This window comes from Schistocerca cancellata, chromosome 6, assembly GCF_023864275.1.
Source record: "Schistocerca cancellata isolate TAMUIC-IGC-003103 chromosome 6, iqSchCanc2.1, whole genome shotgun sequence".
NCBI lineage: Eukaryota > Metazoa > Arthropoda > Insecta > Orthoptera > Acrididae > Schistocerca > Schistocerca cancellata.
Window position 1 is genome coordinate 662,537,811 of NC_064631.1, and position 12,998 is coordinate 662,550,808.

Consider the following 12,998-nt stretch of genomic DNA (forward strand, 5'->3'; position numbering starts at 1 on the left):
GTTCCTTGCTATGGATCAATTGGAATGAAAGTACGTCTAATCTTGAAGCTCTGTAAGTAGGTTTTAGTGAGACAATTGGCATCTATCTTTTTAATGTCTTGAAGTTCAGGTTTTTCAAAATTTCTGTGACACTCAGGAGTCATAAAAGTATGTGACCACATGTGCTGCCCTTCTCTGTATACATTCAATATCCCCTGTTAGTTTTTTTGGTATTAGGTCCACACACTTGAGTAATATTCTAAGACGGGAGAGAAACACGATTTGTTTGCAGTCTCCTTTGTAGTCTGACTGCATCTTCCCAGTATTCTGCTGACAAGCTGAAGTCTGGTAACTATCTTACCTCTATCTGAGTCTATATGATCATTCAGTTTCATATCTCTACATGTGCCATTAACCATCCTTTCTTCTGCTAAAGATTTTCCTTACATTTCTTTCTTCATGTTTTCTTTCTAGTAGCTTTTCATTTCATACTCTTAATGTTCACTTACATTTTTAACATCCTTGAATGTCACCTATTATATTCAGTTATCACTTTTTTGTAAGTTAGTTTCATAAGACATTTGAGTATGCTAATTGCAACTGGAGAAATTTAAAGTTTCTGATTTTTCAAGGTACACACACACACACACACACACACACACACACACACACACTCGCAAACGCAACTCTCACACATGACTGCAGATTATTTTACTGAGTGGTGGTAATTATTTCTGTCCCTGCACAGAGTTCAGTACTGGGATTGCTTGTTTTTGCTATGCGTGAATGGTCTTAACTCTTACACTGTAAAGCACGTATAGTTTTTTTTTTTTTTTTTTGCTGATAACACAAGCATCATAATCATGATCAAGAGATATAAAAAATAATAAATGAAAGATTTGATAAAATACTGATTCATTCATGATAACTGATCTATTACTTCACTTAAAAGAACAGTTCTTCAATTCTATACAAGACAAGAGATATAAAAATAGAAAGAAAAATAAATGAAAGATTTGGTAAAATACTCATTAATTCATAATAACTGGTCTATCACTAAACTTAAAAGAACAGTTCGCTCAGTTCTATACAAGGCTGAATATATCGTCATTAATAACAGTGAATCACAGGGGAAATGAAATATATAAAAATGAATGTTAAACATTCTTGATAGTATGTTTTGATCAGAAGTTGAATTGAAAATTATGTACTATAGATCTTTTTGAACTCTCCAGTTCAGCAACACTTTCTTTGCATGTGGTTAATGATTTTGTTCATGAAAGGATCACAATGCTGGATTACTTAGCTCACATTCATTCATTAATGTCATAGGGAATAATTTGCTAGAACAATTTTACACACATACATGAAGTACTAGGCACACATAGCCTCACAACAAATTTACTTTCTTATGAAATTGTTGTGAAGGACACATCACAATTTGAAAATAACAGTCACATTCATTCATGAATGTAAGACGAGGAATGAAAAACGGCCATGACTCTCCATAACCTAAGCTTGATTTTGAGTAGAAAGGAGTGAAGTTTGCAGCCATAATATTTTACTGCATTACTTTGAATTAAAGGCAGTGACAGAATCTGAAAATTATTTTTCAAAACAAACTGGAATCATTTCTGCTCAACAACAATTTTTACTCGATAGGTAATTTTTGGAATGGATGAATGTCTCAAGTAGCCTAATTTTCATTGACAAACAGTAAAATATTTGTAAACCCACTGACGCTTTCCACATCATATCATGCTGTCACGAATATAATGAATGCATGGGACATGCAAATAACTAAACTAACAATAGCTTACCTTTGAGGAGGCAGCCCTCTTGAGTGCAGGGTCCACGATCCATCAGGCAGTCCATGTAGCTCCTCAGCAGGCGGTCGCTCTTCAGGATGCTGTCAATATCGATGCTGTCATAACGTGTGGTGTATTTCTTATCATTTGCTGCTATGGAAGAACATCTCTGAGGTGCTGCTGATGTCACAGTCACCATACAGGCTGCAGCGAGGATAAAATGATATGTTAAAACTGAGGCCACATATACAGTTTGTTTTAGTATCAAACAGTCTGCAGTGATTAAGCTGTAAAACCAATAGTCTGATTCATTTGACCATAATGGTCAAATGTTGACAATAAAATTATACTGAATCATGAATACTAATTCTCCTTTGGAATTTAGAAATAAATTGTAGAGAAAATGATGGGGAGAAATTTATGTAATGGGGATGTAAATGGAAAATTAGATGTAAAGTTAAGGGATAGATAACTTCTGCGATTAAAGTTACTTCTCTAATTCAGAGAACAAGCTGCAGTCAGAAGATGAATTTCCATTACCACCTGCTATAGTAAAATCCTCAAGTCTGTTACAGAGAAAATCAAAAACAAGCATTAAGGTAATAAAATAAAACACTTCCAAGAATAAAAAAATGTAATATTATTCAGAATTAAACAGACAGGGACAGTGATCCAAATGAAACTGAGCTTCTAGAAGTCCAATAATGCAACTGGCTACTGCAGTCTGTGTCTGCTGGATGAGATAGTTCCTATCATCAAAAACAAGTTGCAACACTGTCATAGACACATTTGTGTGTGCTATTGAATTGTCCTGCAAGAAATAATCTACATCTATATTTATACTCTGCAAGCTACATTAAAGTGTGTGGCAAAGGGTACTGTGCATACTACTGTAACTGCTCCCATTTGCTTTCTAGTCATGAATGGTTGATGGGAAGAATGATTGTAGGTAAGCCTCTGTGTGGGCTCTAATCCCTCTCCTTTGACATTCAAGATTTCTTTGGAGATAGGAGGAAGCAATATACTCATTGACTCTTCTAGGAATGTACACTCTTGGAGTTTTAGTAGTAAACCACACCATGAAGCAAAACACCTATCTTGCAGCTATCATCCACAGAAGTTGGCTGAGCATCTCCATGATGTTTACATACTTACTAAATGACCCTGTAACGAAACAGGGTGCTCTTCTATGTTTCTTCTCTGTTTCTCCTACCAATCCCATCTGGTACATATCCCATACTGATGAGCAATACATAATTATTGGCCAAATGAAAATTTTGTAAGCTATGTCCATTGTGGGTGGACTACACTTCCTGAGGATTCTTCCAATGAATCTCCATTGGACATCTGCAGTACCTGTGATTAGCTTCATGTGACCATTCCAGTTTAATCACTCTGTATGCATACTCCTGTTTTTTTTTTTTATGTATGCGAGTGGATCCAATGATTGTTCCACATTGGTATAGTCGTACAATAATGGATACAGTATTCCTGCCTATTTATTCACAGTACTAGATGTATGGTCACAGGAAAAGTTATAATATGTGAGCGTGAAACATGTTCCAAAACTCTATAACAGATGTACATCAAGCGACATAGGCCTATGGTTTCATGCGTCTGTTTGATGACCCTTCTTGAAAGTGGAAACAACCTGCACTTTTTCCAATGGTTAGGAACAATTTGCTCCTGCAGTGACCTATAGTAGACTCATGTAAGATGAGGTGCAATTCTTTTGCATCATCAGTGTAGAATCACATTTATGTCCAATCAGGTCCAGTGGCCTTTTCTCTGTTAAATGATTTCAGTTGATTTTCCATTCCATGGTCATTTATTTTGACATAGGCCTGTGTCATTTTGATGTTCGTGTGAGGATTTAAATGAGGAACCACAATATAATCTTCGTCTGTGAAATAGTTTGGAAAGAAATGTTTAGTTTTTCAGCCTTCTCCCTGATATTCTCCATTTCGATGCCACTTTCGTCACAGAATGTCTGGACAGTTGGCTTTGATCCTTTTTCTTATTTAACATAAGATCTAATCCTCTCAAAATCTTCGGTCACAGCATAGACAATTTTACTTTCAAATTTTTGGAATGCATCATTCATGGCTCGACTTATGATAATTTTGATTTCTTTCAGTTTTTGTTTGATGGTGAGGCTCTGGTTATGTTTAAATTTGCTGTAATGCTTACTTTGCTTTCATACCAGCTTTCTAATAAGGCTGTCAAACTGTGGTGGATCTTTCATATCCCTCTTGAACTTTATTTCTTTATTTGTTGCTTATTTAGCCTGATCAGAATAGGGCCTCAAGTCTCTCACTTACATCTGATCAGGATAAACACACACCAAATAGGTAGGAAGGACATAGGGATTTTGATGCACTTTCTTTACACTTTAACTTCTAGCCCACTTTGTTTAAATAGTGTGACGCAGGTCATTAATCTTTGAGATGACATCATGAGAACATGCCCTTGTGTATGATGTCATCATTGTGAGATCACAACCACATCCCTTTCTTTGAAGACATCTTCAATATAGTAGAAAATTTAAAATTCTAAGAAATTTGAAAAATTTGCTGTATATTTAAAAACATTAAAGATGGCAGTGGGCAGTAAATTTAAACACACGCACACACACACACACACACACACACACACACACACACATACACACACACACACACACCTTGCACGGTTAAAATAATATCCAAGTATAATTAAGGACCTCTATAAAAATCAATCAAAATAACATTATATTGTTTCTAGAAATATTTATGATTTTACACATGTTGCAAGTACATTGAGGCTTTATATTAAATATTTCAACTTCTAAATTATCTGTTATACTTATTAAAATACATCCAGATTGATTATTGGCACTGTTTAACTAATAAAACTCACAACCCACAATAAGATTTCATGCACTTTGCAAGCACTATAAGGCTCTATATGCAATATTTCCACATCTAAATTATCTGTACTACTTATAAAAATACATGCAGCATGCTTACTGGCACTATGTAACTAATAACCTACAACCTATAAAACTAAGCCATAACCTGTAACCCATATGGCCCAATAAGGCAAGAGTTTCTATTGATTGTCTTCATGCTTGCCAGAAAGGTCACTGGATCTCTCCACAGCTGAGAACATTTGGAGCATTGTGGGCAGGGCCCTCAAACCATCACCAGATTTTGACAATCTACCATGCCAGTTGGAGAGGATTTGGCATGATATTCCACAGGATGACACCCTACAACTCTATTAATCAATGCCAAGCTGAATAAATGCTTGCAAAAGGGCTAGAGGTGGACCAGCATGTTATTGACATGCTCAATTCATAAAACTCTTTTTCTTGAGTATAAGATCAGCGTCCATCTCCTTTGGATAATTCCGTCATAGTGCAACATGTTTTGTTGCTTAGAGAATAAAAGGAAGACAGAGCAAGCTAAATGGACTGCAGAAGACAATGATGAGAGACGATCTTGGATCACTGTCACATCTTTGAACAATCCAATGACCGCCATTGAACACTGATCATCATCATTGACTACTGACAATCACTGACTTGTCCGATTATCATTATTGATCACTGATCATTAAATCTGTTATGGGTTACAGGTTATGTGTTCCCTGAAATGTTGAGTAATGATCTTTTGTGGGTAAAGATTGCTTGCATTTTAGATGAGCTAAGTTTCAAACCTAAATTCAGCACCCACTCTGATAAAGGAAGTAAATCAGCATAGACATACTGGAGTGTTCTGCATAGGTTTGTTGAATTTGCACTTAAGTATAACTGAAGGTCATCAGAATATAAGTGATATTCGGAACAGGAGAGAATAATAGAATAATTGGTACTTCACTGTGTAATGAATAAGTTGATGGGCCCAGTACTGATCATTGTGGGACCCCTGGTACTACACCGCTCCATTGTGAACCTTTTATTCTCATCATTACATACTGTTGGCAGGTTGTAAAGATAGGAGTGGGGCTATTGTGCAGCATTTGAAGAAAAAAATACTTTTAAGAGTTTCACAAGTACAGGGTTATTACAAATGATTGAAGCGATTTCACAGCTCTACAATAACTTTATTATTTGAGATATTTTCACAATGCTTTGCACACACATACAAAAACTCAAAAAGTTTTTTTAGGCATTCACAAATGTTCGATATGTGCCCCTTTAGTGATTTGGCAGACATCAAGTCGATAATCAAGTTCCTCCCACACTCGGCGCAGGATGTCCCCATCAATGAGTTCGAAAGCATCGTTGATGCGAGCTCGCAGTTCTGGCACGTTTCTTGGTAGAGGAGGTTTAAACACTGAATCTTTCACATAACCCCTCAGAAAGAAATCGCATGGGGTTAAGTCGGGAGAGTGTGGAGGCCATGACATGAATTTCTGATCATGATCTCCACCACAACCGATCCATCGGTTTTCCAATCTCCTGTTTAAGAAATGCCGAACATCATGATGGAAGAGCGGTGGAGCACCATCCTGTTGAAAGATGAAGTTGGCGCTGTCGGTCTACAGTTGTGGCATGAGCCAATTTTCCAGCATGTCCAGATACACGTGTCCTGTAACGTTTTTCGCAGAAGAAAAAGGGGCCATTAACTTTAAACCGTGAGATTGCACGAAACACGTTAACTTTTGGTGAATTGCGAATTTGCTGCACGAATGCGTGAGGATTCTCTACCACCCAGATTCGCACATTGTGTCTGTTCACTTCACCGTTAAGAAAAAATGTTGCTACATCACTGAAAACCGTTTCTTCGCTCACTGCGGGCCGACCCGTTGATTTCCCCTTACAGAGGCATCCAGAAGCTTTAAACTGTGCATACCATCGCTGAATGGAGTTAGCAGTTGGTGGATCTTTGTTGAACTTCATCCTGAAGTGTCGTTGCACTGTTATGACTGACTGATGTGAGTGCATTTCAAGCACGACATACGCTTTCTCGGCTCCTGTCGCCATTTTGTCTCACTGCGCTCTTGAGCGCTCTGGCGGCAGAAACCTGAAGTGCGGCTTCAGCCGAACAAAACTTTATGAGTTTTTCTATGTATCTGTAGTGTGTCATGACCATATGTCAATGAATGGAGCTACAGTGAATTTATGAAATCGCTTCAATCATTTGTAATAGCCCTGTAGAATGTCAGCAGAGTCAAAAGCATTCCTGAAATCCGTAAAGCACAAAATAGTTGCCTCTTGTCTGACAGACTATTTCAGTTACTCACTCACTTTTGTAAGAGCAATTGCTGTGCTGCAACACTGGTGTTCATCTAAAAGGTTATCTGATGTTAAGTAATTAATAAGCTATTTGTGAGCTATGTATTCTAAAACCTCATATAATGCTGGTGGACTGCAAGTGGAGTTGTAATCTGAGGGTTGTTTGGTAGATTCTTTCTTGGGTAATGACTTTATGAGTACTGGCATCCAGGCTGTTGGGAAGATATGAGAGGCCAGAGAATGGATAAAAATGCCCATTAAATTGGAGAGTATTGGATGAGTGAGGAAACTAATCATTTGCACAGTTATGTCTTCGGTCCTGCAGCTGCCAAACGAATTTGTGCAGCTGCGCTCCTGTGCCTTATTTATAATAAGCAGAAATACAGGTCGCAGGGGAAACTGCTATTTCTGGAAGGTGAGGTAAAGGTCTCTGTGAATAATTGGAATTTGTGGGATGAACAGTTTCACACCCTCCCTTCCCTATTAAGATGACAGCATCAGTCACGTTGGTGATTAGAGAACCAGTGGATTTGCCTAGTTTTGGGGGTAATGGAAGTCATGATTGATTAGTGCCTGTTAGCTGTGCACAGTGTAACTTTGATGGCCACTCAGCTCCATGTACAGAATCAGTTCCAATAAAATGTTGTACATTTAATCATTGGGGGCATATGGCTAGGCAATGCCAGGAGCCGAGATAGCTCATGATTAGACGTAATAATCAAGGTAATGTATTTTGTTTTCTTGTCTTGTGAATGTTAGTTCTCAAAATGAGTATTGTCAAGAACAAAGCTTTGACAGAACCAGAAATGTTATGTTCATCAGAGATGGAAGCAGTATGCATATTGTTAGAAAAGGTAGCACAATTAACAGTGGATAATAATGGAGAGTTGGTAGACTCATGATTGTCACAATGGGGTGTAGATTTGTCATTCAGAAGTTTAATTTCTCCTTTTTCTGGTAGGGCAACCAAGAATGTGCAGGCCTATGTGGGAGACCTTGGTAAACTGGGTGAGATGGAAGGCTTGTCTGATAAGGAGACTAAGACGGGAAGCTAAAACTTGTATATGGTACGCAGAAGCTTTTAAGGGAGCCACAACATTTGAAGAATTTAAAAAAAGGGTTAATTCAGAGATATACAAAACAAACTAGTGCCAGACTCTATAGAGCACAATTAGGGATAATAACTAAGAGAAATATGGAAACTGTGGAACAATTTGCAGATAGGTTAAGGGAAATTAATGGATGTACCTATGAATTAGGACAGGCTGCTGCAGTTGATGAAATTATTTTGCAAGAAGCTGAGCAGATGGTGCTTGATGCTTTTTTAAGACGGTTGCACATGGAAATGTCAAGATGTGCATGGACAGGGGGAACAGATTTGCGCACAGCAATACGGTTGGCTATAGAGTGTGAGGAGACTGATTTGTGACTGGGATGCGGAGTAAATAAGGTAAGAGATGAGGTACTGGCAGAAGTAAGGCTGTGAGGATGGGGTGTGAGTCGTGCTTGGGTAGCTCAGTTGGTAGAGCACTTGCCCGCAAAAGGCAAAGGGTTCGAGTCTCGGTCCGGCACACAGTTTTAATCTGCCAGGAAGTTTTAAATAGACAGTGTTTACAGGTAGTATAAAATGTTTCAGATGTGGACGAATGGGGCATTTGAGGAGGCTGTAGGATTTGAATAAAGTAAGAGGAATTAATAGTTTTAGAAGTAGAGAACTGGGGAATAATAAGGTATTAAACGTCAGTGGGAACCCCAGATCCACCTACTGCCATTCTCAGTAAGATTGGATGCTACAAAGTCATGTGCAGAGGTGGGTTGTATGATAAGAGGAATAGTAGGAAAAAACAGTTGCAGGATATTATTGGACATGGGGGCACATGTGTCGGTCACCAGCAGTGATATGGTGAAATGTAAGCAACGGGATCCACCATGGTACAGGTTGTGTGGAGTGGGTGCTAAAGATGTCACACCAATAGGATCAGTGGACATAGACTTTTGCCTGGATATGGTTCAATTTGAACAATGTATAGAGATTTTGTGACTTGTGATTGAGGGCTATGACATGATTCTAGAATTAGATTTCTTATATCAGCATTGTGCCATAATCAATCTTTAGCAGCATCAGGTGGTACCTGATGGAAAATTTTTTTAGTTAGGTGAAGCCATTGCCAGTGCAACAATGTTGCAAGGGGAATCTGTCAAGTGGAAATAATCACACTAAGTCTCAATTCACATGATTGTGTACCCTTAGGTACTGGGAAATCACTCTTAGCCAGTGTTGAGTCTAGCTTGCCACTAGGATTTTTGTGTGTGGTGGAACCATTAGAAGAGAATGAAGTATTGGATTAGATGGATTGCTTAGTTAAAAGAGGTATGGTACGCATACAAGAAATAAATGGTGAAAAGAAGGCACCTATGTCTATAGATAAGTTTAGTGCAGAGGACATAGGATAAATAAAGGGGTTGGTAATCGCTAATGGATATCATGGAGGAAGAAGAACATAACACGAGGGTCATCAGCTATGGACAATTGCCAGATGCCATTAAAAATGCATTACGAGGAAAAATGAAGTACCTAGAGGAAAGTAATAGGAAGTAGATGGGAAATTACTTTTGGAATTTAAGAACTTATTTTTTTCCAAGAGCGCCACTACCAACTACGCATATTACACAGTACTACATACCAACAGAAAATGAATCACCAGTCTACTGCAAACCATACATAATACTTAGGTACTTACAGCCAATTTTGGAGGAATTTGTCAATCAACAACTGAAAGATGGAATTATTGAAGGAAGTAATAGTGCATGGGGAGCAGGAACAGTCATTGTGCCAAAAAAATCAACAGATGGAACATGAAAATATAGGTTTTGTGATAATTTAAAGAAATCTAAATGATAACTATAACAGACTCCTACCCTTTGCCAAACATCACAGAAACCTTAGATAATTTACAGCAATGCATTCCAACAATGGATTTGAAGAGTGGTTGTCACCAGATAGAGGTTGCATTGCACGATCAGTATAAAACACCATTTTTAGTGCCCTGGGAACACTACCAATTCGGAAGAATACCATTCGGATTAAGAGGTACACCTGCAATGTTTCACAGATTGTTGGATGGAGTACTACCAAGGGAAACTCCACATTGCATCCCCCTCAGATTTAGTGGTAAAATGGCCCATGAATAGCATGTCAAAAACTGAACACAAATCAAGCATGAAAACAAGAAGAAAGTGTACTGAACTGTGTAGAAAGAAGCAAAATCGAAACAGTGAGCAGTCCAAGCTCAAGATGTATAAAATCAAGCAAACTGCAAGAATCATGGCATTGTGGTTATGCAGTCATGGTGTTGGACTGCAAAGCAGAAGATATGTCTTCAGATCTCTCTCTGGACCCACTTTTTTTCTCACAAAATTATGAATTTCCTGTCCAGTCACTGACATGACTGTACTTCTTCTATAGCCTTGGCAATTGTGATACCATACATTGGTTAAGCAATATGAGAGTTATGTGGCAATAATGTACTACCATCACAAGTAAATGTGATTAATAGCGAGAGTGGGCGAGATGCTGCATAGACCTCTCACAAAAATGGAAAACAACAAATAAACAGGTGTGAACTATGTTACAAAAGGAATTCAAGAGTCAAAACTTCCAAGCTGGAAAGCAAGAGTCAAAACAAGTGGTACTCGTGTAGAAAATAGGAGGTACATACATCTGAAGGGCCCTTTATTACACCTCGCTGTTGCAGCCGAACGGTACACCAAGACACAGACACAAATTTGAATACAGCGAGCAGACCCAACAGACAGTTCATAATCCCGTTAAAAAAAAAAAGGGTGGGGGGTGGGAGGCCATGAGGGAGATTTGAACACAGATATCCCTCTTCACAGTCCGACACTGTGCTCGCACAACCACAAAGCCGTGATTCTTTCAGTTCACTCGATGTTGCACATATTGAACTTTGACTGTTCACTATTTTGATTTTGCTTCTTTTTTCACAGTGCAGTACACTTTCTTCCTGTTCCATGTTTGGCCTGTGTTCAGTGTCTGATGGGCTATCCACTGGCCCATCTTATCACTAAATCAGAGGGGGTGTGATGGGGAGTTTCCTTTAACAGAGGTCCAAAACCACAGCAATGCTGTGTATCTTGATGACGTAATCATTTATGGGAGTGATATGGGACAGCATGTGCAGCTAGTAAGGGAAGTGTTCCTAAGGTTAAAAGTAGTGAAGTTAACACCGAGTACAGGAAAGTGTAATTTTGTGATGGAAGAGATATCATACTAAGGACATATCATAAGTAAAGATGGAGTTAAGACATATCCAAGATTAATTAGAGCTGTATGTGAATTTCCAATACCACAATGAGTTGCATTCATTCTTAGGAGTCACAAACTATTACCGCTAGTTTGTAAAAGGATTTGTGGATATTGCCAGACCTTTGACACAAGTGTTATAAAAGGGTACTAAATTTGTGTGGTCAGAACAGTGCCTGTATGCTTTTGAGGAGTGAAAAGAAGTTTTAACGTCTAGTACGATGTTGGTATTTCTGGACTTTAACATAGAATTTATTTTATCATGTGATACATCAAACCATGCACTTGGCTGCATGTTGTCACAAGAGGTAGAAGGTGTAGAACATCTAGTGGCTTAGGTAACAAGACAACTAAATTCTGCAAAAAAAATTCCTCACTGTAGAAAAAGCTGTTAAGCCTTATTTATGGAATCCCATATTTGAAATGTTATTTGTACGTTAAAAAGTTTAGAGTAATAACAGATAATTCAGCATAGTAGTAACAGATCATGTGGCATAGTAGTAATAGATCATACAGCATTAAAATGGTTGTTGGGGTTAAAGGATCCTTGTAGTAAGTTGACACTATGGGCAGTAAGACTAAGTGAATTTTATTTTGAAGTCCTGCATAAACCAGGTCAGAAGCATGGAAATGTGGATGGCTTAAGTAAAAAAATAGCAGTATTACTTATTGGGGGTGATGAGCATAGTGAATGGCAAGTTTCACAGGAACAAGATGACAGATTTAAGCAGTATTTGAAGCAGCCACAATTTTGTATGCGCAATGGGTTGTTATGCAGAGAAACCAAGTTCGGACTGCAGGTAGTGTTACCAGTGAAGCTAAGGAACAGAGTGCTACAAGAAGCTCATGATCGTATATTAGCAGGACATGGAGGTCACAGACCTACCAAAGAAGAGTAGCAGAAAGGTATTGATTAGGAATACGCAGACAAACATAAATCAGTATGTGCTTGCAGAGGTTACCTGAAGCATTGGTACCATTCAAATTCTTGAAGATTGATGTTTTAGGTCCATTCAGTAAAATACCTGCAGGGAATAAGCATGTACTCACAATCATAGATCATGTTTTTAGATACGTAGAAATAGTCATGATGCCAAACCAGGAGGAAGCAACTTTGTCACAAGCAATCGTGAATAATTGGATACCATAGTTTGGAGTGACTGAAACAATAATAACAAACCAGGGAATGAACCTCATGTCAGATCTATTCCAGGATTTATATAAGTTACTGAGCATGAGGAAGTTAAGGATGAGTCCTCTCCATCCACAAGCCAATGGAAGAACTGAAAGAGTACATAGGACAATCAGGAAGATGCTTGGATATGTCATTGACTCACATCACACCAACTGGGATGTTTTTTGAAGTACGTCGTCTCTGCCTACAACTCAAAACAGCATACGAATACAGGATTATCACCATATGACATTGTATATGGTCATAAAATGCCATCACCATTTGACACATTGAAAATGAAGAAAGAGAAGAGTGGAGTGTCTGTTAAGGAATTTGTCAGAGATTAAGGAAATCTGGAATAGAGTACAGAGGGCAAATACACAAGCACTGGAGAAACAGGAAGAAGTAGTGGGCCATACTGCAACAATGCCACAGTATATGGTTGGTCAGTGGGTGATGCTATTGACTATGTATATGCTGAAGAGAAAGACA

At 38.3% G+C, this 12,998-nt stretch overlaps 1 protein-coding gene across 1 annotated transcript in view; it reads right to left on the reverse strand.

Moving 5' to 3' along the window:
* The window catches only part of LOC126191265 (ejaculatory bulb-specific protein 3-like), a 50,651-nt gene that overhangs the window by 10,441 nt on the left and 27,212 nt on the right, over nt 1-12,998 (reverse strand). The window contains exon 2 of the mRNA XM_049932074.1: nt 1,800-1,991. Within this exon, the coding sequence (XP_049788031.1) occupies nt 1,800-1,991 (192 nt within the window). The remainder of the gene's footprint in view (nt 1-1,799; nt 1,992-12,998) is intronic.